General features: G+C 44.4%; 1 protein-coding gene across 1 annotated transcript in view; it reads right to left on the reverse strand.

The window, feature by feature from the left end:
- Nucleotides 1–25,489, reverse strand: part of CDK5 (cyclin dependent kinase 5) — a 428,946-nt gene that overhangs the window by 210,394 nt on the left and 193,063 nt on the right. Inside the window, exon 6 of the mRNA XM_078662795.1 lies at nt 21,920–22,015. Coding sequence (XP_078518921.1) covers nt 21,920–22,015 — 96 coding nt within the window. The remainder of the gene's footprint in view (nt 1–21,919; nt 22,016–25,489) is intronic.

Consider the following 25,489-nt stretch of genomic DNA (forward strand, 5'->3'; position numbering starts at 1 on the left):
TGGCAACCTACTGATTTAAATTTTGGCACTACAGAACTGGGCAACTTTCAGGAAGACGATCGCCAAGCAAAATATAGCCAAGAACTGGGGATCTGGGGTGTTCCCTACGCATCAACAGTGGGAAAGGGACATGGATGTCACAATGGTGGCTGAGAGGGCGGTATACACCCACAGGGGATGTCCCAAAAAATGGTCCACAATATGGGGAAAATGGAACGAATTCCGGGGGAATATATGTGAGCCTCCACAAACGGCCTCAACCCCTGAAGCAAGCCCGTGATTATAGGACGGGATGAATTGACTGAAATATGGATATGACTAAGTGATAATGTTGGTTATGGGAGGGATGCTAAGAGTGTAAGTTTCTACGCTGTGAGGTATTTATTGTGTATGCCATGGGATGTACTATGTACAATTTTATTGCAGAGGGAGATGTTTATTGTTCATTGATCATATGGAAGTGTATGAAAACTCAATAACAATAAAATGTTTTAAAGAAGAAAAAAGACTTTTAGTAAGTGTTGAGAAGTAACAACAGAAAAATAAAAAGTGCAGCATCGATTGTTTATGTTGGATATTGCATGGACATGGCAAATGATCGAGGTTAGGAAAATACCCTACGGGGAATGAAAGCATGAATTTCATGGTGTCAGTCCTCAACCGAAAAAGTAGACCCCTTTCCCAACGACCAATCAGTTTTAATAAATAGCTAGAAGGTGCGCATGAGACATTCTCAATACGCATGTATCTAGTGACTGACGTTTTCTTGCGCTCTTTGTCAAATCTAGCATTCTTATAGGATGCATAAAGGGCCGTCTGAAGGGATTTATTACTAATGGTGCCAAGGTCTGAGGGATTTGAAAATAAATATTCGTGATTCACACTGATTAAGCTTTTATGTACAGTGGCCAGCCAAGGTATATCCATCCCCTTGCAACATTTTAAGCAGTCTGATATTATCTCCCTAGTAAGTTGGGCCAAGGGGTTTCTCCAAACTCTCAACCAAAATAGTGCTGGACGAGCGTTGATGTAATCTTCAATATATGGCAAATTAAGTTTGCAGTGACTAACATATTTAGAGGAGGAAATTGGTGCACCCAGGATTTTGCGGCAGAATCTATTCTCTTCATCCTGGATGCTGCCACTATTAGTGCAGCCCCAAACTTCTGCACCGTAGGTGGCAATTGGTATACATTGGAGTCTAAAAATTTTAACAGTGGCAGATACAACTTCTGTGTTCCTCGGCTTTGGCAGCCCGAGTATCATATTGATAGAGTTTGTAAACATCCTCCTACAATAAGACACATGGTCAGTCCACAATCCATTTGAAGCAAATACCAGCCCAAGATATGGGAAAGTGATTGTGCTCTGTAAACTGTTTGAATTTAAAACGATTGATGAGTTAAAATACTTCTTCGACCCGCATGCCATTAAAAAGGATTTTGGGAAATTATTGCATAAATCCAGGCCAGCCATGAAGTCTACAAAACCACGCACCGAAATGCGGAGAGCTTTTGCGGTGTGGCCCATCAGCACCGCATCGTCGGCAAATAACAGGGCAGGAAGTTTGTTAGCGTTGATGCAGGGAACATCATGGGTGAGTGTTACTAGAAATTTATTCAGGTCATTGATATACAGAATAAATAAGAGAGGGGCCAGGATACAGCCCTGCCTGACCCCTCTACCAACCTCACCATCCCTGCTAATGTGCCCCCGGGCATGTAGGTCTTTATGGAAATAGGCTAAAAAGTGTACGAGGGACTCGTCCAGGCCATAGTTTAAAAGGGTAATCCAGAGCTGAGACCTGTAAACAAAATCGAAGGCCGACGTCAGATCCATGAATCCTAGACATATAGGTGTTTTCTTAGCTACATTGTATTTACCAATGATCAAGTTGAGGTTAAGGCATTGTTCAACAGTGCCGATATTGCTCCTGAACCCCAACTGACAAGGGTGTAGGATCTGAGCTTCCACGGCCCATGACCTAATCTTGTTATACAGGATCCTCCCCAGAATTTTCTGCGTATTATCGATCAGGGAGATCGGTCTGTAACAACTCGGGTTTGAACGGTCCCCCTTTTTTGAAATCGGCACGCTAATACTGGAGGACCATGTATGGGGTATAGGGGAATTTATTAAGTGAATAATAACGTTCAGCAATAGGGGCGCCCAGAAATCCGGGTGACTTTTAATGAGGCTGATGGGCAAACCATCTTTCCATCCCAGGCTCTGATCGATAGCCTCCTCTACTTCTGATCGGGACCCTAGTAGTCATTGTGTACTCGTTAGTAGTTGTAAGTGGGAGTGGAGCAGAATATATCTTACTAAAGTCAGCTTCACAAGACTTGCTGGAAATATTGCAGCTAATTGTGGACATAGGATTTCCCAAGGACCTCATGCCTTTAACAGCTAATCAAAAATCCTTGCCATTTTTTAGCAAGGTAGTCCGTGCAAGATTGTCCCAATGCTCTCTTGTGATTATCTCCTTTCTTGTTGCTATAGCTAGTTTATAGCGTAGTCGGAGTGATTTAATGAGGGCGCTGTCTCTGGGTTTATTAACAAGCGCCCTTCGCAGGGCTCTATTAGCTGCGGAACAGTCAGCATTAAACCAACCTGGGTCCGGATGAATTTTCTTGTTGGGCCTAGACAACAACATTTTGACGCCTGCACAGAGCTGCATGAAGGTGTCAACTACCTCAGGGTTATGTTCCTTAAATGATAAAAAAGTGTCGATTAAGTCGGAGTGAGTTCTTACCATCCTGCCAAATATGGCTTTGTTGTCTATACCACGCCAGACCAATCTGAGGTTGTCAGTAGAGGGGGACAAATCCCTAGAACCACACTCTTTATCATAGGTCGGTCTCGATACAAGATTTAGGGCTAGATTAATAGGGTTGTGATCCCCATGTAGTGTGGAGACCACCTCAGCTTTTAGCACACAATTTTCTAAAGGGGTAACGACAAAAATATAATCGATGGTAGGTTCTATATGGCCGGCTCTTGTCGGGACTGCAGCAAGCTCCATCACGTCTGAGAAGTTATTAGTGCTCAAGAGGTCTAGTAATTGAGCCCCCCTATAGCATAATTGTGCCATATTCATGGGATGGATGGCAGAGTGGTTGCCCCTCGGGAGCTTAACATTAAAATCACCCCCTAAACAATACCCCCAGGTTAAACGCCACTGTTAGCTGTCTCTAAGTTAGAAATTAAATTAAATAAATCAATAAAGTTCATATTAGGGACATTCTTAAAATCATTGTTAATTAGATAAAACAAAATCCCCCGTTTATAGGTTATGACCTGAAATTTCTCGTTATTGGTGGCGAGGGCCCTAGCACGACCCCCTGCCATAATATTAATCCAGATTGAAAGGCCTCTTGCTGGCCGTCCGGAATCTGGGGTGGGAGCTACAATATTAAAACATTCAAACCCCTCAAAAAAAAGCTCCCAAGTAGCCCAAGTCTCCTGGAACATTACAATGTCTTGTTTGTGAACTAACTCCAACCAGTCTGGCAGATTCATTTTGGACGCAAGACCTGCAACATTCCAACTCAGTATTTTGAGAGTAGGTTCTGCATTGAGTACGGATGGGATGTCAGGTTCGCAATACGGGGATACAATTAAAAGAGGGGCTAACTCTGCTGATACTGGTTTTAGAAGGGGAGGAGACAGTCAATCCTGACTATCCAGACCCGATAGGGGTAGGAATCTGTTGTGTAGAGAGAGGGGCTGGGCAGTGACAGGTGCGTCGGGGAATGAAGCCCCCGGGGAAGGTTTGTAAAAAATACCCCAATGGCAAAGCCCAGATACTGGTGGTTAGATTAGACTGGGCCTCCTGTGACAATAGTATTGATTTAGCCACTGATGGTCTGCGAAAGTTAATGACTATGCAGTCTGCCTTGATGCGTTTTAAGGATTGCCCCACCCAGTCAACTCTCCGTACCATAATAATATTGTCACTAAATGACGCCTAAGCCCTTTATGTTTAGATAGCTGGTCTAAGCTCTTGTAGCGTAATTGCTCCCATGATTCAGTCTGATTTGGCCTGGGGGGGCACACCTGCCAAGACCACAACATAAGGGCACGCTGCCGGTGGTAAATTTAGCACCCCCTGCTACCCCTGGGGTCTGACAAGCATGTGATATCGGTGCCACCCTCCCGTAATATACTGCCACCAGCATGAGTATTGGTTCGAGCCACAATATGGATACGAACAGTGGGCGTAAGGCCTGTCACATTCTTAGCAAGTGGGTGAATTGCACAACCATTATCAGGGATACTATTTTCTACACCATTACCCTCAGATACAAAACACATCTTAATTTTGTTGCACATGTCACATGAAATAATCGCTGAGTTCGAATTGTGCGCACTAGTCAAAGTATTTGAGGTGTGGGTTGACAGATTGTTAGGTGGTGTAGATGACATTCCAGATGTAGTAGGCACAGTAGGACTAACTTGAACAGGGAGGATCGTGTTGGGAGACGCAAGCTGAGGCACAGTGGGGCTAACTTGAACAGGGAGGATCGTGTTGGGAGACTCAAGCTGAGCTTTTCATTCTAACAAGGTCGATCCATTGCTTTTAGTTGATAATTTAGCGAACACCGAAGCAATCCCTGTCAATTTCGATCCAAAAACAAGACGACTTCGAAAGGAACATTTTTCGACGCAATTAAAATTTTAATTGGGCATTAAAATCATTTTCCAAACAACACAAATTCATGGACATGTGGTGTGCCGTTCAGACGCTGCAAAACTCCACTGCAGGACTCATTTCAGCACTGAGTGAAAAGGGCAGGTGTTCATTAAAATCAGACCGATCTCACTCACCTGGGTAGCAGAGGGGGCAAGGTGAAAGTAAAGCTGATGGAAACATTGACAGAAATGCCTTACTCTGTCCTGCTTGTGCACGTGGTTACTGGCACAGACTCAAACAAAACCCTGGGGATACAGATGATGCCTTCTTTGCCACCTAAGACCCAGGTTTTTTTAGCACAAACAATCAAGTCACAAAGTGCATGTTGCACACCACAGTGTTAGAACAAGCATTGGCCGTGCAGCTGTAAAAGTAACGCCGCGCCACCACGAAATGAAATAATAAAAAAAATCGCGAGTGGTGACGCAAGTTGTGTGCGATGAGAAAAAATGCTGTGCACTTCGCGCGCGTAATAGCAAGCTGGAGGCCGGCCTGGGTAGCACTTTCAAAAGCCACACACACTAAATAACTCGCAAGAGCAGCGCATGCGCTGACTCTAGCGAGACCTAAAAAAAAGTAACTTAATCCACGTCGAATATTATTGGAAACAAGATGAAGAGCTGGTGGAGTATTACTTCAAAAGGGGAGGACCCGATGTCTTCAGTCCCATTCCACAGATCGTCGCCAGTGATAAAAAGACGATAAATCCAGTCAGGTAAGTAGAATTCTTTATTACCGGACTCCTCTCTCCACCATCAGTGCAGCAACTACCACACCCGAACATTCTAAGGTAGCCTCTCAGAGGCAGGAGGAAGATACCACAGTCCTGTAACTAAGGGGGGAAAAGGATATAGAATGTACCAATGTAGACAAGGGCATAATAAAGGCTTTGGCATATACAACTAGAACATTAACAGATTAAGTACAGTTTAGCATACACTAATAAGAACATTAACAGAATAAGAACAGAATGTAACAATATGTTACTCTTTTTGCTACTAATAGTTCTTATTTAAAAGGTGGCTTGTCTTTCATCCATTATTCTTCACAAATCTTATCGCTGTTGCATTTAAAAACAAATTGATCACTAATCTCCTTGTCTGTAGGTGCTACAAACTTGCAGATCAAAGCTAACTTCCACAAACTAGTGACAAAGATGACAGGATTTATTTTTTCCTTATTCTTGAAGCTCAAATTAATACCGTTCTAATCTCGTGGCAACCTGTGGAAGGTAATGAGTGTGGTGTACCAAAAGGAGGTACACTACGGATAAAGTCCAGACAAACCTTATTGCCTTATAGGGCTCAAATAAAAAATTCCAAATGCTCTCTTGTTGAACACACAGAGTCAATAAATGAGACACACACTCAAGAAGAAACTCGAGACCAATTAAAAAAAAGACAGGTACATTTTATATATATTTAAACACCAAGAACTTCGTAATTGGGTAAGTACTTTTTGAGTTATCACTTTTTTTTTTACAGGAAACTAAAAATATCACACCAATGCATTTTTACGCAGTAATGCTTTCCTATGGAGAAAGACACATATACTGCACACAAGTACTTGCAATCGTATTTCGGGGGTCCCTTTTAGGATATAAGGTGCTGGGGTCCAAGGTCCAAAGAACCATCAGTAGTTCAGGTTTACCAGCCCTGGAGTGTCCTGGTGCAGAGGTGCTGGGCAGGTTGGTAGCCTTGCACACTACACTGTAGGCCAGGGGGGAGGCATCTAGTACCAGACTGAAGAGGGTGCCATGGGGACAAGTCCAGAAGCTCCCAACGGGGACCTCAGTACTTGAGGGTCCTAGGAGCAGGGGGGAACAGTCGGTCGTCTAGGACCTGAGCCGGGGAGCTCGTCTGCAGAGGGTTTGGTTTGCTGGGCCCGTGCGCCAAAGGCACTCACGGTGCTCGGTCAGACCTGCCAAAGGGGAAAAAATAGGACAGCTGGGCAACGCTCAGTGCTGGCCCCTGCATTGCTTACATCCCTTGTCGGCCATTGCAGCTGTGGAGTTTGGATTGGACTTCAAACAAGCCTTGGTTGCTGCAAGGGGTCTGGTACCTCAGGCATTGGTGCAGGGAGGGTCCTGGGGTCCTGGCGTCTTCACACTTGGTGGGGAAACAGAGCTGACGTCTGGGAGCACAGTGACCTCCTTCTGGGTGGCTGCTGCGTAGGTGGACACAGTGGTAAGCAGAACAATGAACCAGACATTGCTGTCAGTGCTTGCAGGAAGTGGCTCCTCCACTACAAGGGAGATTCTGATGGCTTGACAAAGTGCCGCAGGCGCTCAGAGGCTTTTGGAGGATGCACAGCTGCACAACGAGTCAGATTGTCGCCATCGTTGGGACAGGAGCAGGCAGGGTTTGACACCAAATTCCACCAGTTATCCACAGTTCTCGCTTCTTCAGCTCTTCTTGGCCCTCCTGCTTCTTTTGTTTAGTGAATCTGAGTTCCTAGTGTCAAGAGGCCACCTAAATTCTGAATTATGGGGCATTAAGGGGAGTGAAGGGTAGTAGCCAATGGGATACTTACCTTTGGGGGTCACTACTTCTCCTATATGACCACTTTCTGTGGGGAGTGGGCGTAACCCTGTCCTAGAGTTCCTAATTCCACCAAAAACAATGAGGTGAGACCCACGTCTCATGGAGCACATCAGATCGTCCACCTAAGGTTTTCTGACTAGCCTGGTGCTGCAACACTTTTACTTGCATATCTAATTATCCGCCTGTCCGGGTGCCAGATGGGCCTCAGGGCAGGGGGTGGCATCTCCCAGGTTTGGGAGAAGCCCAGATTGCATATGATGATGATGATGATGATGATGATGATGATGAATGTAACTTATACTGCACACAGCTACTCCCCAGTGTGTTCCCGGCCCATTGCACAGGTCTGAAAAGGTATGTTATGTTGTTTTATCCTGATTAAAAAGCCAGGTTTTCAGCCTTTTTTTAAATACATTTTAATTACTATTAGCAGGCAGTTCCATGGGGAGCGTGTTCCATGCTGTAGAACCCAAACGAGCCAAAGATCTGCTTCCCGTTCGGGCCTTCCGAATTCTGGGTGCCACTGCCAGTAGTTTATTGGGAGACCTCAGGGTTCTTGCTGGAACATGAACACTAAACCTTGCTCTAAGATATTCTGTACCTGATAAATATAATGCTCCATGCACTAACATTAAAGCTTTGACCGAAATTGCCTTCCTAAATGGAAGTCACTGCATTGCGCACAGATGAAAGGATCCATACCCTCTCATACACCGTTTCAGAAGGAGGCGGTTTGCTGCATTTTGGACCACCTGCAGTTTTCTCCAGCAAGTACTCTGGCAAGCCCAAATAGACAGCAGTACCTTCATCCAGCCTTGACATGACATAACGAGGGACTAGATGACGGTTTATTATTTTGCAGAAAAAGATAGGAAGACCGAAACAGGTGCCCACCACTGAAATAATTTGTGGCTTAAATGACAAGCAATCAATTTAACCCCTAAGTTCCTAACAATGCCTTCCTGAGGACCGGGAGGCAGAGCATTTTTGGGCCAGAAAACCTGGCAACTATTTGAAGGGATATTGGCAAAGAATACAATCTTTGTCTTTTCCACATTATCATTTAAGCTGGTGTATAGCCATCCAAGGAAAGACAGCCATCAGAGAGGTTTTAATTGATGAAACTCCCTTTTAGCTCTTTTCCCTTGCCACATGACAACCGTAGCTGAGTATCATCAGAGTAAGATATAACGTTGGCACCCAGGGGCCCTGCTAACTGAACATGAGGGGTGAGATATTCATTAAATAATGTAGGGCTCAAAGAAGAGCACTGGGGCACTCCCCATGTCAACTCACAAGGCTCCGACAAGAAAGGAGGAATCCATACCTGTAGACTTCTTCCTTCCAGAAAGGAGGAGAGCCAGTTCAGAGCCAGATCCACTATTCCAATTGATTGCAGATGGCCCAGGAAGCTGGAATGGGGAACAGTATCAAAGGCTGCTGATAGGTCTAACATAACGTGGAAGAGGTGTGGCGCCGCGGCTAGGGCGACTGACTCCGGAATCTGGGGATCACGGTTCGATCCCTGGCACCGGCGGCAGATTAGCCCAGCACCATGTGACTCTGGACAATAGCTTGCTTAATCTTTCGGACGGCCCCCAGCGCCTAGAGACCCTTACGGGTGATTGTGCGCTTTACAAATGTGGATAATTAATCAGTACCACCTTTCCCGTTACATCTAGAATGCCTTTAATGTATTCACTGACCTCCAAGAGTGCTGTAACTGTACTAAAGTGGGGCATAAAGCCTGCCTGACTGGCTAGAGTGGAGCAGGTTGTTGGATTCCAGGTATGTTGAAAGCTGCTGATTCACACGATTCTCTAATATCTTAGAAAATGCTGGGAGGAGGGATATGAGTATGTATTTAGACTGTATCCCAGGATCCTCACAGGGTTTCTTTAACAATGGCAGAATATTGGCTTTCTTCCAAAAGTTTGGTACCGTAGCTGAGTCTAGTTATGAGATAAGCACCAATATTTACCAAAGGGTTAATGAAATGCACCCCTAATGCATACAAGTTAGGCGGGCAAGGGTCAGATGGAGAACTCCTTAAAGCGGTCATAGAACATTCCAGTGAAATAAGCTCAAAATTAGATAGCAACACATTGGTTATCGGGACCCTGCTCCTCTGTATCTTATCCAATATCTCATAATTCGGCTGAAAGCCAGAAGACCGACTGGCCTGACTTATCAGGATGTTAGACTGAAAATAGGCTGCTAACTGTTAGCACCAAACAGTTGAGTTGGTGGGAGCTGGTTCTGGCTGCTTGGGCTAGAAACATTTTAACTATAGAGAAAATGTCCCTGGTTTTGTTACCTGGTCCAGCAATTTTAGTCTAAAAAAAACTCAAGTTTTGCTGTTTTCATTTTGGCATGACATTTCTTAAGCGGCAGTTTATAGCTTTCTTTATTGTTCAGATTATAAACTTTCCTCCGTTGTCACTTCAAGACTTTGCATGTTTTTCTTCTCATCCATAAAACTGTTAGAGAACCAGGGACTAGATGGCTTGGTTCTCTTTGACCTACAGCTGAGTCCCTGATCCAGTTATTTAACAGTGGGACGTTCCCTTCTCTGGCCAGCCAGAGAAAGAGAAATAACCTCCTAAGTTTTGACAAATTCCACTGGCTGTATTTTAATGCAGAGCTTTCCTAATAAGCGGAGGGCCAGATGAATAGAGAGGTAATTTAATGGGGGTCAACAAGGAGAATTGAATTAAAAAGTGGTCTGAACAGACTTAAGGTAAAGGGTCATCTACTTGCAAAGGCATATTTGAAAATAACTGATCAATCACATGTCCCACTTGGTGGGTAGGACTAAAAAAATGTTGAGTGAGGTGTAAGGTCAACATCAATTCTTTTTAATTGTAATACCTCATCCACCTTATCCATATGGAGATTGAAGTCCTCTAGAAATATAAATTGTGCATATCTCAGTACCATGTGTGCTACAGCACTTCCAAGGAAATTCAGAAACGGGCCAATAGGCCCTGGAGGTCTATATAATAAAACGCATGCCACAGAATGCTTCTGATGAGACAAGAAGACACTGAAGCCCATTGCCTCAGCTCTAGAGAGGCTCTGAATTGCAAAAGTCTGGCAATCTAAATTGTCCCTGAGAATTAAGGCAATTCCGCCTCCCCTACTGGACTGGCGGTCCTTCCTGTATATTTTATAAGCATTGGGGATGGCCATTGCAATAGCCGGATTTGAGGACTCAGAGTCAAGTCTCTGTCCAAAAAAAAAATCAGGTTTGTCTGGCTTGTCCTCATTCAAAAGATCGCAGATATTATCTGCATGTTTTTGCATAGAGCGTACATTGATCAGGCTGGCCAAAAACTAAGCCTTGTCTTTTTTCTGTCTCTGTGAAGGGGGAAAGGCCCTATTCGGGGATAGGGAAGTGAACTTAAAATTACATTGGAGACAAGAATAATTGCTAAACTAAAGGACTAAAAGGGCTACAGCCTCACATTTCTTCCCAGGGGCAAGGCTCAAAATAAGATCTGAAATAGTGTACGTAAAACTGCTTGGCCCACACAAGCTTGGTGTCTTGCTATCTCATCTACACAATAGTGTTTTGTGAATGTGTGAGGTATAGAGCATGTTGCAGATTTGCAAATGTCATCTATGGGTATATTCCCCAAGAACGCCATAGAAGCCCCTAGTTTGCGGTTGGAGTGCGCGCTATGGGGAATTGTCAGTGTTCGTTTTGCCTTTGCATAGCACGTCTGAATGCACTTGACTATCCACCTTGCAATTCCTGATTTTGATACAGGATTGCCTTTACGTGGTAGCGCAAAAGCGACAAACAGTTGTTTTGTCTTTCGAAAAGGTTTTGTCTTTTCTACATAGTAAAGAAGTCCTCTTTTCACATTTAAATTGTGCAAAGCACGATCTGCCACAGAATATGGCTGAGCGAAGAACACAGGCAACTCAACAGATTGGTTGATATGAAAGGCAGAAATTACCTTTGATAGGAATTTAGGGTTGGTTTGAAGAACCACTTTGTTTTGGTGTACTTGTAAAAATGGTTCTTCTAGTGATAGTGCCTGAAGCTCACCTACTCTCCTCAGTGACGTGACAGCTAAGATGAAAGCTACTTTCCAAGTGAGAAATTGCAGTTCGCATCTATGCAATGGCTCAAAGGGTGGCCCCATGAGTCTGGTAAGGACAATTTTGAGATTCCACACTGGAGCAGGTGGAAGTCTGGGAGGAATGATTCTTTTAAGTTCTTCCATAAATGCTTTAATGACAGGCACTCTAAAGAGAGACAGATGTTGTCTGTTCTGTAGGTAAGCAGCTATTACAGCAAGATGTAAGTGTATGGGAGAGTACACTAAATTGGAACACTGCAGATGTAATAAATAGCAAATGATGTTTTGAACTGAAGCGTCCAGCAAATTGATTTGATCGTTATTGCAGTATATCACAAATCGCGTCCAATTTGCTGCATAGTATGCTCTTGTGCTAGGACGTCTAGCCTCTTTGATGATATTCATGCAGTCTGGCGGGAGATTAAGGTAGCCAAATTCTAAGATTTCAGGTGCCAGATCGCAAGACTGAGATGACTGGGATCTGGATGTCTTATCTCTCCATGGCTCTGAGTGAGAAGATTGGGAGTGAGATGTAGTTTTTGATGAGGAACTACTGAGAGCTCCAACAGTGTGTAGAAGGTTTTTGAGCAAGTGTTCCTCCTTTTCAAATACATATATTCTCCCCCATAGATGGGTCAATCTTCTCTTTTGTTTTTTTGAAGGCAGCACAAAAACAAATTTGTTGATATAAAGATGATTCTTTTTATTTTATGTTTTACACTCCATTTCATCCAATTCACTCATTTATCCTTTTTCGTTTTATTTTTGATGATTTTTTTGTTAAAACAGAGAGAATGGACAGCCGACAAGTATTTCGCCCTGTTTGGTAAGTAGAGCCAGGGCTTTCTCAAGGCTGTTGGAAGAGGAGAGTAGGGAAAGATAAGAGGAAATTCATAAAGACTCCTATTAAATAACGTGAGGGACACCAACCAAGTGTGAAGTGAGAGAATTAAAAAAAATGTTGTGTGTTGTGTGATATCTCATAGTCCCCGAAAGGGCCAAAGAAAATAAAAAAAGGAAAAAGAAAACCTCATTTTTTAAATAATTTAACAGACATGATTTAAAAAGATCAAAGATAGGCTCATTTGAGTCCATTATCCATATCCATGGTTTCTGCACTAGAGATATTTATAGGTTACAGTTCTTGTGTGGGGAAAAGGTACTGGCATCAGGCATGTTATGCTTTCTTTAAGTAAAAAGTCTAGGTGGAAATTTTGTGTTATTAAAGATCGCTGCATGTGCAAAGGGAAAACGTGATTGCGAAGTCATGCTTGATAAGACAAAGGTATAGTACCTAGTTTAAATCATCCAGTTTGTAGTTTGTCAGCGATATATTTTAAACATTTCACATATTCGGTCTAGAGCAAATATCCAAATTTGCGAGAAATAAACATCTTGATGTAAGCACATAAGGCATAATCGTACAAATACTATAACATAGGTAATAATGCACAATTGTTTGAAAGTACAGAGTGTTGAGGCTGAAACTAACATAGTAAAGTTTTCAGGTTGCGGATACTGGCTGGATTGGTGTAGGCCAAAGCCTTTTGTGTATCTATTGTGGCTCCCAGATACGCCTGTGTGTTGGATGGATGTAGATGGGATTTGGACAGATTTACTGTGAATCCAATATCGTGGGGCAACTGCACTGTTTTGTGAGTGTGACATAGATAGATTTTCTGTGACCTGGCTTTTATGAGTCAATCGTCCAAATATGGGAAGACGGAATGTATTGTCTTCGTAGATGAGCTGTGACTATTGCCAGGCACTTGGTGAAAACCCTGGGTGCGATAGTTACTCCGAATGGGAGCACCTTCAATTGATAGTGCTTGCCTGCTACTATGAACCGGAGGTACTTGCAGTGAGCAGGGTGCATTGGGATATGGAAATAGGCGTCCTTTAAGTCCAGAGTGGACAGAAAGTCACCTTGTTGAAGGAGCGGAAGCACTTGCTGGAGTGTGACCATGTGAAAGTGGTCCGACTGAGTGTATAGATTGAGTTCTCGGAGGTCAAGTATAGGCCTGAGAGAGCCGTCCTTTTTGGGATTTAAGAAGTACAAGGAGTATACCCCTGCCCCTTTATATTTTAATGGGACTGGTTCTATAGCTCCTTTCTCTAACAGAGAGAGAACTTCTTGCTTTAGAAGAGTAAGATGTTCTAGTGACATTGCGTGTGATCTTGGAAAAATGTTTGGGGGAGTGTCTGTAAATTCCAGGCAGTAACTATATTGGATAATTTGTAAAACCCATTTGTCTGAGGTGATTCTGTTCCAGACAGAGAGAAATTGTGAGAGACGGTCTCCGACAGGAGTGGAATGATAGAGGATAGCGGAAGGAAGTCACTGCTTGTTACTTGCGGGGAAAAAGCGTGTGGAGTTGCCTCTGCCTCTTCCCTTACTATTGTTTCCTCTAAAACCTCCTCTGAAGTAGCCTCTTTAGAGCGATTGGTTGTTGCCCTTGTAAGAGGAGGAGAGATTTTCTGTAGAAATATTTTTGGAGCCACCCCTGTAAAAGGAGCGACGAAAGGAACCCCTGAGCGGTGCTCTTTGTTAAATGGCTGGTTGAGAATAGAGGCCTCTGGTTTGAAACCTGAAATCCTCAACCTTGCATGTCTGCGTAGCAGTACGCTGGTGTTTACTGCGTGCGCTGCTGTGTCTGGCAGAAATTGCATGAGTTTTCCAAACTCATCATAACGAGCCCTATCATATCTGGCTCACAAAGCCACAGTATTAGAGATGCACCAGTGATTAGCCGCTTGTGAAGCTACCCTTTTGCCAGAGGCATCAATTAACTTGGACTCCTTATCAGGAGGAGAGGCCTCACCTGTGGTCTATGAGTTAGCTCTCTTGAGAGCATTGGAAACCACAAGAGAGTCTAAGGGCTGCTGACCCTTGATGTAAGCAGGGTTAGTAGGTGCCGGTTTATATTTCTTCTTAACCACTAGACGTGATGATTCTTGCACTTACAGGATCTTTGAAAACCTCATCTGCATGTTTAAGCATCCCTTTAAGCATTGGCAGTGTATGGGTAGTGTTTTGAGAATAACTTAGGGTCTCAAACAAGATGTCCTCCTCTAAAGCCTCCTTATGCAGTTCCACTCCATGATAATAAGTAGCCCTATTAAGAAGCTCAATGTACCCTATATTGTCATCAGGTGGTGATGGTCTGGACGGATATAAGTTAGGGTCATTATCCGTGTTTGGATCAGTGTCGCAATCCTCCCATGGGTCAACATCCTGTGGCCTATGCTCAACCCCATTTCTATCCCCTTCATCCTGTGGGTCAGGTGATAGTGGTGGTGGTGAATTAGTGGGTGTGATGAGTAATTGAGAATTAGGGGGTGAGGAAGTGGAATATATGGTGGTGAAGGTTTAGTCCCCACATTTTTTCTCTTCAGGTGGAATGTGGTACTCTTACTGTTGGCCCATTTTCCTTTTTTCAGGCAATTTGGCATGGATCTTTTGGAGGAGTGTTTTTGGAGTGTTTTTGTCTTTGCTCGCCGTTTTCGGCATTGAAAGTTTCGGCTCCGAACACTTGGTACCAAAGATTAAGTCTTGAATGAAGATGGAATGTGGACCACGACATGCTTTGAGGTTAGTGCAGAGGATTTCGGTTCAGCGCCGTAAGGCTTCTCCTTATGTTTTGGCACCGGGCCTGGGGGTGGTGGAAACTTTTTATTGGTGCTGACCTTGGCCCGCAAGCAGAGGAAGAACCAGAGTCTTTTTGGTCTTGTGTTGTTGGGGCAAGGAGGCTTCTGTGTTCATGTTACGCTGACTTGGTGTATCTTGCTCCTCTTCTTCCATGTCGGAGTCGGCCTCGGACACGGAGATGTGTTCTTTTTCCTCGGCTCCTTGAGCTTGTGTTTCTTTTCGGTCGGAATCTTCGCCGAAGATGTCCGGTACGGAGCCGCCTTGGTGTTGCATCTCGTGATGTCGAGTCAGACAGTCATGGAGCGTCTTCTTCAATCTAAACGATCCACACGCATCGCAATCTTTCTCATCATGTTCCGGGGATAAACAGAGGTTGCACACTTCTTGCAGGTCGGTGCACGGAAACTTGGTGCGACACCCGGGACAGAGCTTGAATGGAGTTGTTCTATTGACTGCTAGCGAGCCTGGCATGGGTAGGCCCAACGGCCCTCCACTAGTTTTCTGACTGAAGATGTTCGAGTTGAAACGATATACAGAGAATGGGAAACGCGATTGAGAAACAATACCGTTGAGGGTAGTTGATTGCGCGTCGAAGGGAACCAGAGAAACGGTTCCGAACCAGAGCGCAGCAATTCACATCCGAAACCGATGGCAGAAAAAAAACAATATAACAATGGAGCCGATGCCCATGCGCACTATCACCGAAAGGAGGAGTCACCTACCTCGTGACTGGAAAAGACTTCTTCGAACAAAAACAAAGTGCAAATATCCGGAACCAACACTAGATGGCAGGCTATGCAAAGCATGTGATATACAGCTCTCAGGCCACAAACATCTGTTACCTTTTTAGGTTTCTGGCACAGGCAGCAGATACTCATGTTTATCCTCAGTTAGGAAGAGCCAATTCTTGTCTACCCAGACCTGAATTCCCTCGACTATATATTTACCAATACTATGTTTTCATTATCACTCTGCATCCTTACCTTTCCAAAAAGATGCATGAATCCAAACAATGTCACTGTTAATATTGAGGGATGATTGTATTTCTGGGCAGGAATTTAAGTGGATTTCATCATTATTACGAGTCACTACAGAACCGCTGGCTGAGCAGAGGTGAATTCTTTACCTATCTCTTCTTTGTTCATGCAGACATCCCTTCAAAATCATGCAGTATGCTTTCTAAATTCAGCAGTAATATATTTTAGTGTGTATGATTGAAAATCCCTCAACAGAACATACAGTTAAAAAAGCACGTGTTTTGGAAATAAACAACACTCAAACACACTTACATCAACAATGTTAAAAATATGCAGGACCTGTATTAATTACACTCTAGTCCACGTAATGTTCAAGATTCTCCAGCATGGGGAGAAGACATTTTTACACAAAGGGTCCTGATTATCAGTATTCGACATTGTCACATGAAAGCTGCAGATCTCTGCAGAAGGTTAACCGTCTGAGCTTCTTTACACGTTTACTAAGGAATAAGTATGCAAGCAGTGTATGAGTGTAATTTTTAACGGGGGTGCCTACATTTTTTTGTTGTGTAGCGCCATACACTGTTTTCTTTAGCACACTGGACTGTGCATTTTTTGCTCATTATGTTGTGACTTGCCACAGAAACAACTGTGCTTCGTATGCTTCTGTGCGGCTTCTGTCACCCAATTACCAGTCAATTAAAATAAATACACTAAGCCACGTGGATGCTCCACATTTTATTTCATATTGCATTTCCTAAGAGGATTTGCTTTCCCAGATGCTGTGAATGTGTAGTTTTTTTTCAACATATGGCTCTTGTATAGTATATACGATGAACCGAGTTTCATCCTAAGTAGAAATTATGGGTGTATATTTTTGGATGGGACAAGACTGATAGAACTTGAGTAGAAAAATAATGCAGTGTCAGTTTCTCACAGTGCCTATCAAGTGGTCACAAAGGTGTTCAGACTGCAACAGAGCCATTGCAACATAGGTGGCTGGTGCCCCACCTGTATAAGTCCTGAGCCCAAGCCCCACCATCAGCAACAGCCTCCCAACATTTCCACACCCTTTGAACAGTGATCCAATAGAGAATAATCAGTAAAATCTTATAAAGGTACAACCTCTGTAGTCTTGTGCTTTTCTAAACCCAGAGTGTACGTACCTGTGTAACCGATACATTTCTAGGCGCATTTATCTACAATGCAGACCTATCTCAAGATTCTATTAGATGGAGCAATATGTGTGGAAATGAACCTTTTTTATGTTTTGTAAACAGAAATTTGGAGTGGTATTTGCCACTGAATTTTGCAGCTACGCTTGTATGCGTGGTTGATTTCTTGGTACTCATAGACTTGGCTGTAGCGCACAGAGACCTTTGACTGCCGCACACAGAGGATAGAATTTAGAAGGAATATTGCCCCTCATCATTGACTCCAGACTCTTTATACTCCTCTGTGACCTCAATTTCCACCTAGACGAAGTACTGACCCCTGCTCCACAGCACTCCTCAAAATCCTCAACACTGGACAAACCAAGCTCGTCAAAGAACCAACAAACATTGCAGTACACATACTGGACCCTATCTTCACCACCAACAACAGCATCAAATACAACTACACATCTCCGCTCACATGGACTGGCAACTCTACCATCCACTTCCAATTCAACACAACCACCTGCACCAGCCTACCCAGCCGCGGCTGGGGCAAAAATCACAGAAGCAGACTGGCTCAACATCCTCAGAAAGGATCAACCGAACCCCACGGACAACCTCAATAAAGACATCCCCAACTTTAACAACTGGATCAAGAATTGTGTAGACTCCCTCGCACCCATCAAACTAAACACTGAAAGAAAAACCAATAAGCAAGCCAGCTGGTACACAGAGGACCTCCAAGACTCCAAATGCACTGCAAACAGCTAGAAAGAAAATGAAGAGCCAGCCGCAAATCCACAGACAGAACCACCTACAAGGCTGCACTCAGGTACTACTATTAGCAACTGAGAGACACCAAGAAAAGAGCACTAGTTGAACGGATCAAAATTAGCACCTACAGCACCAAGGAGATCCTCTCGACATCAAGGACTGCACCACACCCCTGGCCTCTGTCAACAGAGTCACCCTCTCCCAAGAACTCTGCAATGACCTTTCAAACTTCTTACACAACAAGATCACAAGCGTCTATAGCAACTTTGTACACCAACTAACCAAGCCCTAGCGATCTCATCCCCAGCCTACCCACAACCAACCAAGATGATCAAATAAACAAATGGGAAACTCTCACCAGAGAAGACAAAGCCATGATCATGAAGGTCATCCACTCAGAGGGACCTACAGATCTCAGCCCCCACCATATCTACAACCTGGAAAAAGCACCAATCACCCTCACCCATATCAACACCTCCATAAAATTCGCCAAGACTTCACTAAAGACGTTAAGCACATTGTGACCAACGCCCTGCTCAAGAAACCGTGGGCCGACTCGAACCAACTGAGCAGTAGTAACATAGCTTTATTTCACTTATAAACCTTAAAAATCACAAATAAGCATCTCATATAAACAAACAATACAACATTGAATTATCTCTAAACAATTAAAATACTTCAAAATTATTTCCATGGTTCCTTAGCATATAAAGATTAACTTAAAAATCATTATTGAGTAAAAAATCGAGTAATAAATACAATCAACCTTGCAAAACATCAATATTCCAACTGAGTAACTTCTGTCCGACCTCCCTGCAGCCCTATCCAGTGAAAGTGATCGAGAAGGACATCAACAAGCAACTCCTAACTCACCTTGAACTACACCATCTGCTGGATAACACTATCAGGTTTTCAGAAAAAAACACAGCACCGAAACTGCCCTCATCGCAGCCACCAACGACATCTAGACTGAGGAGTGACTCCACAAGATAGACATCCAAGAACCTGCACTCAAATGGATCTGCTCCTTCCCCACTTGAAGAGCCCAAAAAGTCAGGCTGCTGCCCTTTGCATCGGAGTCCAAGAGGAGTCCCTCAGGGATTGTTCTTCAGCTCTGCACTTTTCAATGTCTACATGATACTCCTCGCCAACACCATTGGATCCCAAGGCATCAACATCATCGCCTATACCGATGACTCATTGCTCATCCTCTTCCTGACAGACAACACTAACACCCTCAGAACCAACTTCACCAACTGCATGACCATGGTAGTAGAATGAATGAGAACCAACTCTGTAAAACTTAACTCTTACAAGACAGAAGTACTGGTCTTCAGAAACAAGATGTCCCTATGGGGTGCAACCTGGTACAAAACCGAGCTCGGACCAACATCAACAACCATGCCAGGAACCTGGGGATCACCCTGGATAAGAAACTCAACATGACGGCACAGGTCAAATCAGTGACTACTACCTGCTTCCACATCCTACGCATGCACTTAAAGATCTTCAAATGACTGCCACAGAACACTAGATGAACCGCCACACAAGCACTATCCCTAGCAAGCTCGACTACGTCATAGCACGGTACAGTGGAATCTTCTAGTAGCTCAGACAAAGACTCCAGACCATCTCAAAGACTCCAGACCATCCAGCAAGACACATCCCCAACATCCCACACCACACCCACATCTCACCTCAGAGAGCTCCACTGACTCCCCATTCATAAACACAACCAGTTCAAACTCTTCACGCACAAATACATGGCCTTGCACAACACCGGACCAGCATACCTGAACAGTCGAATACAATACCACCAGTCAGCCAGATCCCTACCCCCAGCCTCACTCTCACACACCCATTGACACAAGCACACCAGGAGAGTGCACATTCTCCTACATCGCACCCAGAATTTGAACCAAATGCCCTCAGCAATCAGAACCTCCTCCACACTTCTTGAGTTCTTCAAGAACCTGAAGACCTGGCTATTCAAATAGCCATGCGGGGAACTCTTGCCTTACTCCTCCTCACGGATGATTTGTGCACTCAAATCAAATTTAAAAAAAGCTTTATTCGGTTTCAGTTTCGAGAATCCATAAAAGCACATAAAAATATAGAGCAGACATTACATAGCTTTCATTATTACATTAAATAAAAACCCATTTCATATATACAGAGAGAAACATACCGAATTGCCACTAAAAACCAATGTAAAATAAAATCAATTAATTGACAATCTAAAACGCAGTAGGCTCTTTAAAAAAGTTGTCACACTATACAGAGTAAAATCGTCCTCCAACATTTGTAGTCTGAGTAGGGCAGGTCTACATTGTCTCAATCCCCATTTTTTAAATAAACTGAGTATATACCTTCGCCTGATTGTGGTATAAAATCTACAAAATAGGATGCAGTGTAACATGAATTGTTGAGATACATCGTCACAGGGACAGGGGGTCAAGGATCTTGACCAGGAGTTAACCTCGGGAAAAGTGGTTAATCTGAAAAAGCTGCCCCCCTAAAGCGAGTTAGCAGCATATGGGAATAACTACTCTGGGTAATTATTAAGTATCTCTGAAGCCCTTGGCCATCTATCATCAGATGAGTTTGCATGACAGACACTTTCTTACTCTCCAGCTGCCACCTAGACTCTTCCAGGTAGGTAAGGCAGATTTCCTTCAGTTTCTTCCTAGAAATACTATCATACTAGACGGATTGTCAAAATATTCCTGATGGCCAATGGCTATTAGGAAATGTCTCACATACCTGAACCACTCTATTCTCATACTCCCCTGAAGGTTCATGCAGTCCTGGATGATGTCCCTATTTAACCCTGTCTCTTGGGAAACCCACACCCTATGCCACAACAGGATTGGGCTCGTCTTAACCCCTTCCACGCTCATGACGAGCTGGGCTCGTCATGAGGTAGCCTCCTCGCACGCTCATGACGAGCCCAGTTCGTCATGAAACATGGGAATGAGTAAATCCCAGCACAGGAGGGGAAAATGCATAGCATCGATGTGGTTAATCAGGCCTTACACGTAGACTAGGTCCAACTCTCTGTGTGAGACATATGTGGAGGTTGATTTAGGAACAGCCAGGAGATAACGAAGAAAGGCATTTTCACATGCCTGAATCTTTGCGGTGTCAGTAATGCCTCATAAGCCTGCTCCATAAATTACAGTGGACACGCACTTTGCCTTATAGATTTCAATCAGGATTTTTACTGGTCTTCCCCCTAGCTTAATAGGGAATTTGCGTATAGCGCCAATTGCACGCGAGAAAGCCAATGTCCTAGCATTTGCTGCTGCAACCCAGGAACCCTTATTTGCAAAGTTTATGCCCAGGTAAGTGAAAGTTTTAGTTTCTTCTATCTTAGCATCGGCCAAATAGATATTACAATGTATCTTGCTTTTTTTGGAGCAAGTCATACTAAAGGTCTTGGTAGTGTTCATTTTTAAGCCATGAGTACTCATATATTCAGCAAAGAGTTGAGTGATCTTTGGAGAGCCAGTTGCGTGCGCGCCATGATGACCGCGTCATCCGCGTACAGCAGGATTGGCGCTGAACTACCTTGGATTTGGGGATAATCCTGCCGGTTATCAATCAAGTGAGATGCACCACTATTAATATATAAGTTAAATAAAAACGGTGCTAGTATGCATCCCTGGCGAACTCCTTTTTTTTAAATTGGAAAATTGGCTGTACACTCTCCTTTAATACCAAAGCGGACCTTAGCGCCTGCCCCCTGGTACAATTCCTTGATAAAATTTATGAGGCAGGGATCGATTCCTAGATCAAGTAAAGTACCCCACTCTACACTCTACACTCTACAAATCAACATAACATAACACATGGTGTCTTGAATACATGGTGCTAGGGGTTAACCCAATGTAAACCACAAATTACAATAACTGTTGAATGCAAAAGTGCTCTCTGCGTTAAGCACACTGTACTTGACCTTGCAATCAGTCAATCTTTACATTCACCAACTAGCAATTCCACCATCATCTGCATTGACAGCATGGTACTCACCCTGTTAATAAGGAGATTCTGTGGCTTGAGGTCTCTGTGTAGCACGTTTCGTGTGTGGCAGAATGCCAATCCCTTCAACAACTGGTACAGGAAAGACTAGAAGAAAAGGTACATGAGTGGGAGTAGGTATGGATAAAAAGACTGGCCAAAGGCAGGAGGCATGGGAAGGACAGAGGATAGATACAGCAAATATGTTTTTTAAGTCCATAAACAATATTACTTTTGTATTTTTAATTCTGAAGTGGTCAACTTGGTTCAAACTATCATGAGAACTGCAAACAGTTAGGATTAGTGACAAGGAAGCAGTGTCTATTGGCAATCCACAATTAGAAAGGGGGGGCGTGACCAGCTCAGATGGCTAACTAGACGTGCCTCAGTTTTGCTCTCAGAACGAAGACCATAATCCTGCTGAATCCTCCTTATCAGTGCATACAGGGGCCACAGCTACCACAGAGCGAGCACTCCTATCCCTTCAGGCTGCTGATGCAGCTGCTGGAAAACCCCTACATCGCTTATCTGGCAAGAGAAATCCCCAAGGGGGGCCTGAGATGCGGTAGCCTTGAATGACGACCCGGCCCCAGGGAATGACGAGAAACTGGGAGCCACAAAGACTGAGGTGCTGCCTCAAGATAATAGCGACTCCGCTGCTGGAGTCGGACCAGGAAGAAACCACAAGAATCCCCCCCCCCCCACCGTCCACAGCAGAGCATGGACATGAAAGCAGCTAACCAGCCTTAAAGCTATGGCTTCCCAAAGCAGGAGTAAGATGGCAGCTGTGAGCGTGGAGGTGCTCGATGAACACCTGCGACCCTGAAATCTCGGTGGCAGATTGGAAGCTGCAGACCTTGAGAGCCGTGCAGCTGCAGCAGATGAGGTCTGGTCCGTGGATATGACAAGCATTTGCAATGCAATAGGTCTCGCATTTACGAGAATTTGAGCTATTGGCATTGTAAATGACAATAGCTTAAACTCTCGCAAATGCGAGACCTTTAGCATTACAAATACTTTTTAGGTTTCGCCTGTCAAAAGCTGCGCAAGCAGCGTTTTGCGCAGGCGAAATCTTTTGTTTAGAGTATGTGCATCTAGTCCCGCCCCTCTGTTCCATTGGCTAGCTCCATAAATGGAGGCTAGCCATTGGAACAGAGATCTGTCCGTCAAAGCCGGAGCAGATTCGTGGGCGTTCCGGCCATTTTTACTCATCCCGCCCCCTTGCGATCGTCATGCGGCGGTGGGCGGTGTTTTTTTGTTTTTTTACAGCTTTGTTTTCCACCATTTCGGAAGTGTCCTTTGTAGGGGTGGGTTGTGCGATGTCCCGCTGTCCGTTCCCGCCCCCCTCCCGCTGTACGTGTGCCCGTTCCTGCCCCCCCTCCCGCTGTCAGCGTGCCCGTTCTGCCCCCCCTCCCGCTGTCCGTGTGCCCGTAGGTGCTTGTTATGCTGCTCTGGCAAAAACAAATCCGCCGATGCCTTGGTAATTTTACTCAATCCTGTAAAGCTTCCTTAAAAATTACGCAACCTTTCTGAGGCTGGTAAGTGATAAATTGCTGAAAATAAGAATCTTAAATAGCAGGGTTTGTAGGATAAAACCAAACCGAAGCAAGCATTTAGTGGGAGAGATTTTTTGTAAAATGCATTTTGTTGCAAAATAATTCTTCTGCGAGCAAGGTTATGCAAACTTCGCACAATGTTGTAACTTTAACGATGTGCAAAGTTTGTAGACTCTGGGGCAACGTAAGTATCGCCCGACCCTGGATTGTGACGAAGCGAAGGCAAAGTACAGACAGTTGGTGATCTGAAGTCAGAAAGGCAAATCTCGGCGTGAGCTCGAGCGCCGAGAGCACCTTCAGTGAGCACGTGGCTGGTGAAAGGGAGAAACTAGCAACGTGAGGCAGGCAGTTGGTGCAGAAATGTGGGTCTGCTCGTAGGTCTAGACTCTAGAATCTACTCTAGACAGACCATGTGTTTATTCAAAATAAGGAACTTTGAATTGACCGTAGGCTAGACGCCTGAAACAGACCCCATGTTTAGGCAGTAACTAATCTACGCCTTTAACGAATGTGCTTCAGATGCCTGTGTAATCAGTATATTATACGTCATATTGTTACTGTGCACGCGAAGTTGCCACTTCATCTGATGCGAGCCATAACGTGTAGGTTGGAAGTTTTTGTTATGTCACTTGTTTTTCCATATTATTAATTAAATGCAATGGCTGCCATGGATACTGTCCTAAGCTAGCAGAGCAGATTGTGTCTCCGCATCGTGGGTTTCCTTAGGTGAGATAGAGCCTTGTGAGCCGTGGGGTTTGCACCCTTCCCCAGCACGCGCACCCTTCTTAAACTATATGCTAAACGTGACCTCTGAAACATGTTGGAGCACTGATCAAATGCATAATGGTCGATCACGTGCCGACAGCGGCACTATCCAACACGACACCCCTTTCCCCAGCACGCAGTGGCACACGACAAGACGGGCCGACTATCTGGCTACCAATGTACGGAGCAGCACTTGCTACCACCCTCTGCTAAAATGCACAGCATCGCAGATGCTTTTCTTTCACGAAAAGCACACATTTGCTCACATCTCAGCTGGCAAGTTAATTCGCTTGAGAAATAGTTAAAAAAAAAAGAAGTCGGCATCTATTTTATTTTTAAATCTCCAGTGACCCAATATTAGTTGTTTTCCACAAACTGAGAAAAAACATTAAAAAACACTTCCAGGCAGCGCTCGTCGGATTAGTCCAATGGATTTCTTATGTCACCCTCCTGGTTGATGCGACCCCTCCTTGTAAACAGCAGCAGTGTGTGGGGGGGCTCGCAGTGTGTGGGGGGGGCTCGCAGTGTGTGTGGGGGGCTAGCCGTGTGTGTGGGGGGCTCGCAGTGTGTGTGGGGGGCTCGCAGTGTGTGGGGGGGCTCTGTGTAGGGGGCTCTGTGTGGGTGTGTGGGGGGTTCTCTGTGTGTGTGGGGTTCTCTGTGTGTGTGGGGGGCTCTGTGTGTGTGGGGGGGCTCTGTGTGTGTGGGGGGGCTCTGTGTGTGTGTGGGGGGCTCTGTGTGTGTGTGTGTGGGGGGGGCTCTGTGTGGGTGTGTGTGTGTGGAGGGGTCTGTGTGGGTGTGGGGAGGGCTCTGTGTTGGGGGCTCTCTGTTGGTGTGTGTGGCATTTGCGAGAGATTAAGCTATTGGCATTGTAAATGACAATGCCATTTATTTATCTGTTTTCAAAACCAACACATAAATAAAAATGTTGTCATTTACAATGCCAATAGTTCTAACTTTTGCAAAGGCGAAACCGTTGCATTGTAAATGCTTGTTTGTAGAAGCACCCCATGCCGCACATTCACGTTAATGTCAGCTACGCCCCTTTCTTTAGACAAGCAGTGTCTAAAGAAAGGTCTGCAGTAACTATTAAACTTAAAACACGGTATGGGGCGCTTTTACAAAAAAAAGGATTTGTTTGTCAAGTTGACAAATAAATGCTCCTTTTTTGGGGGGAAAAGTGCCCCATACCGTGGGTTTACTTTATTGGTGGTCGCAGACATTTCTTTAGACGTGGCTCATCTAAAGAAAGGGGTACGGCCTC

This window comes from Lissotriton helveticus, chromosome 10 (assembly GCF_964261635.1).
Source record: "Lissotriton helveticus chromosome 10, aLisHel1.1, whole genome shotgun sequence".
NCBI lineage: Eukaryota > Metazoa > Chordata > Amphibia > Caudata > Salamandridae > Lissotriton > Lissotriton helveticus.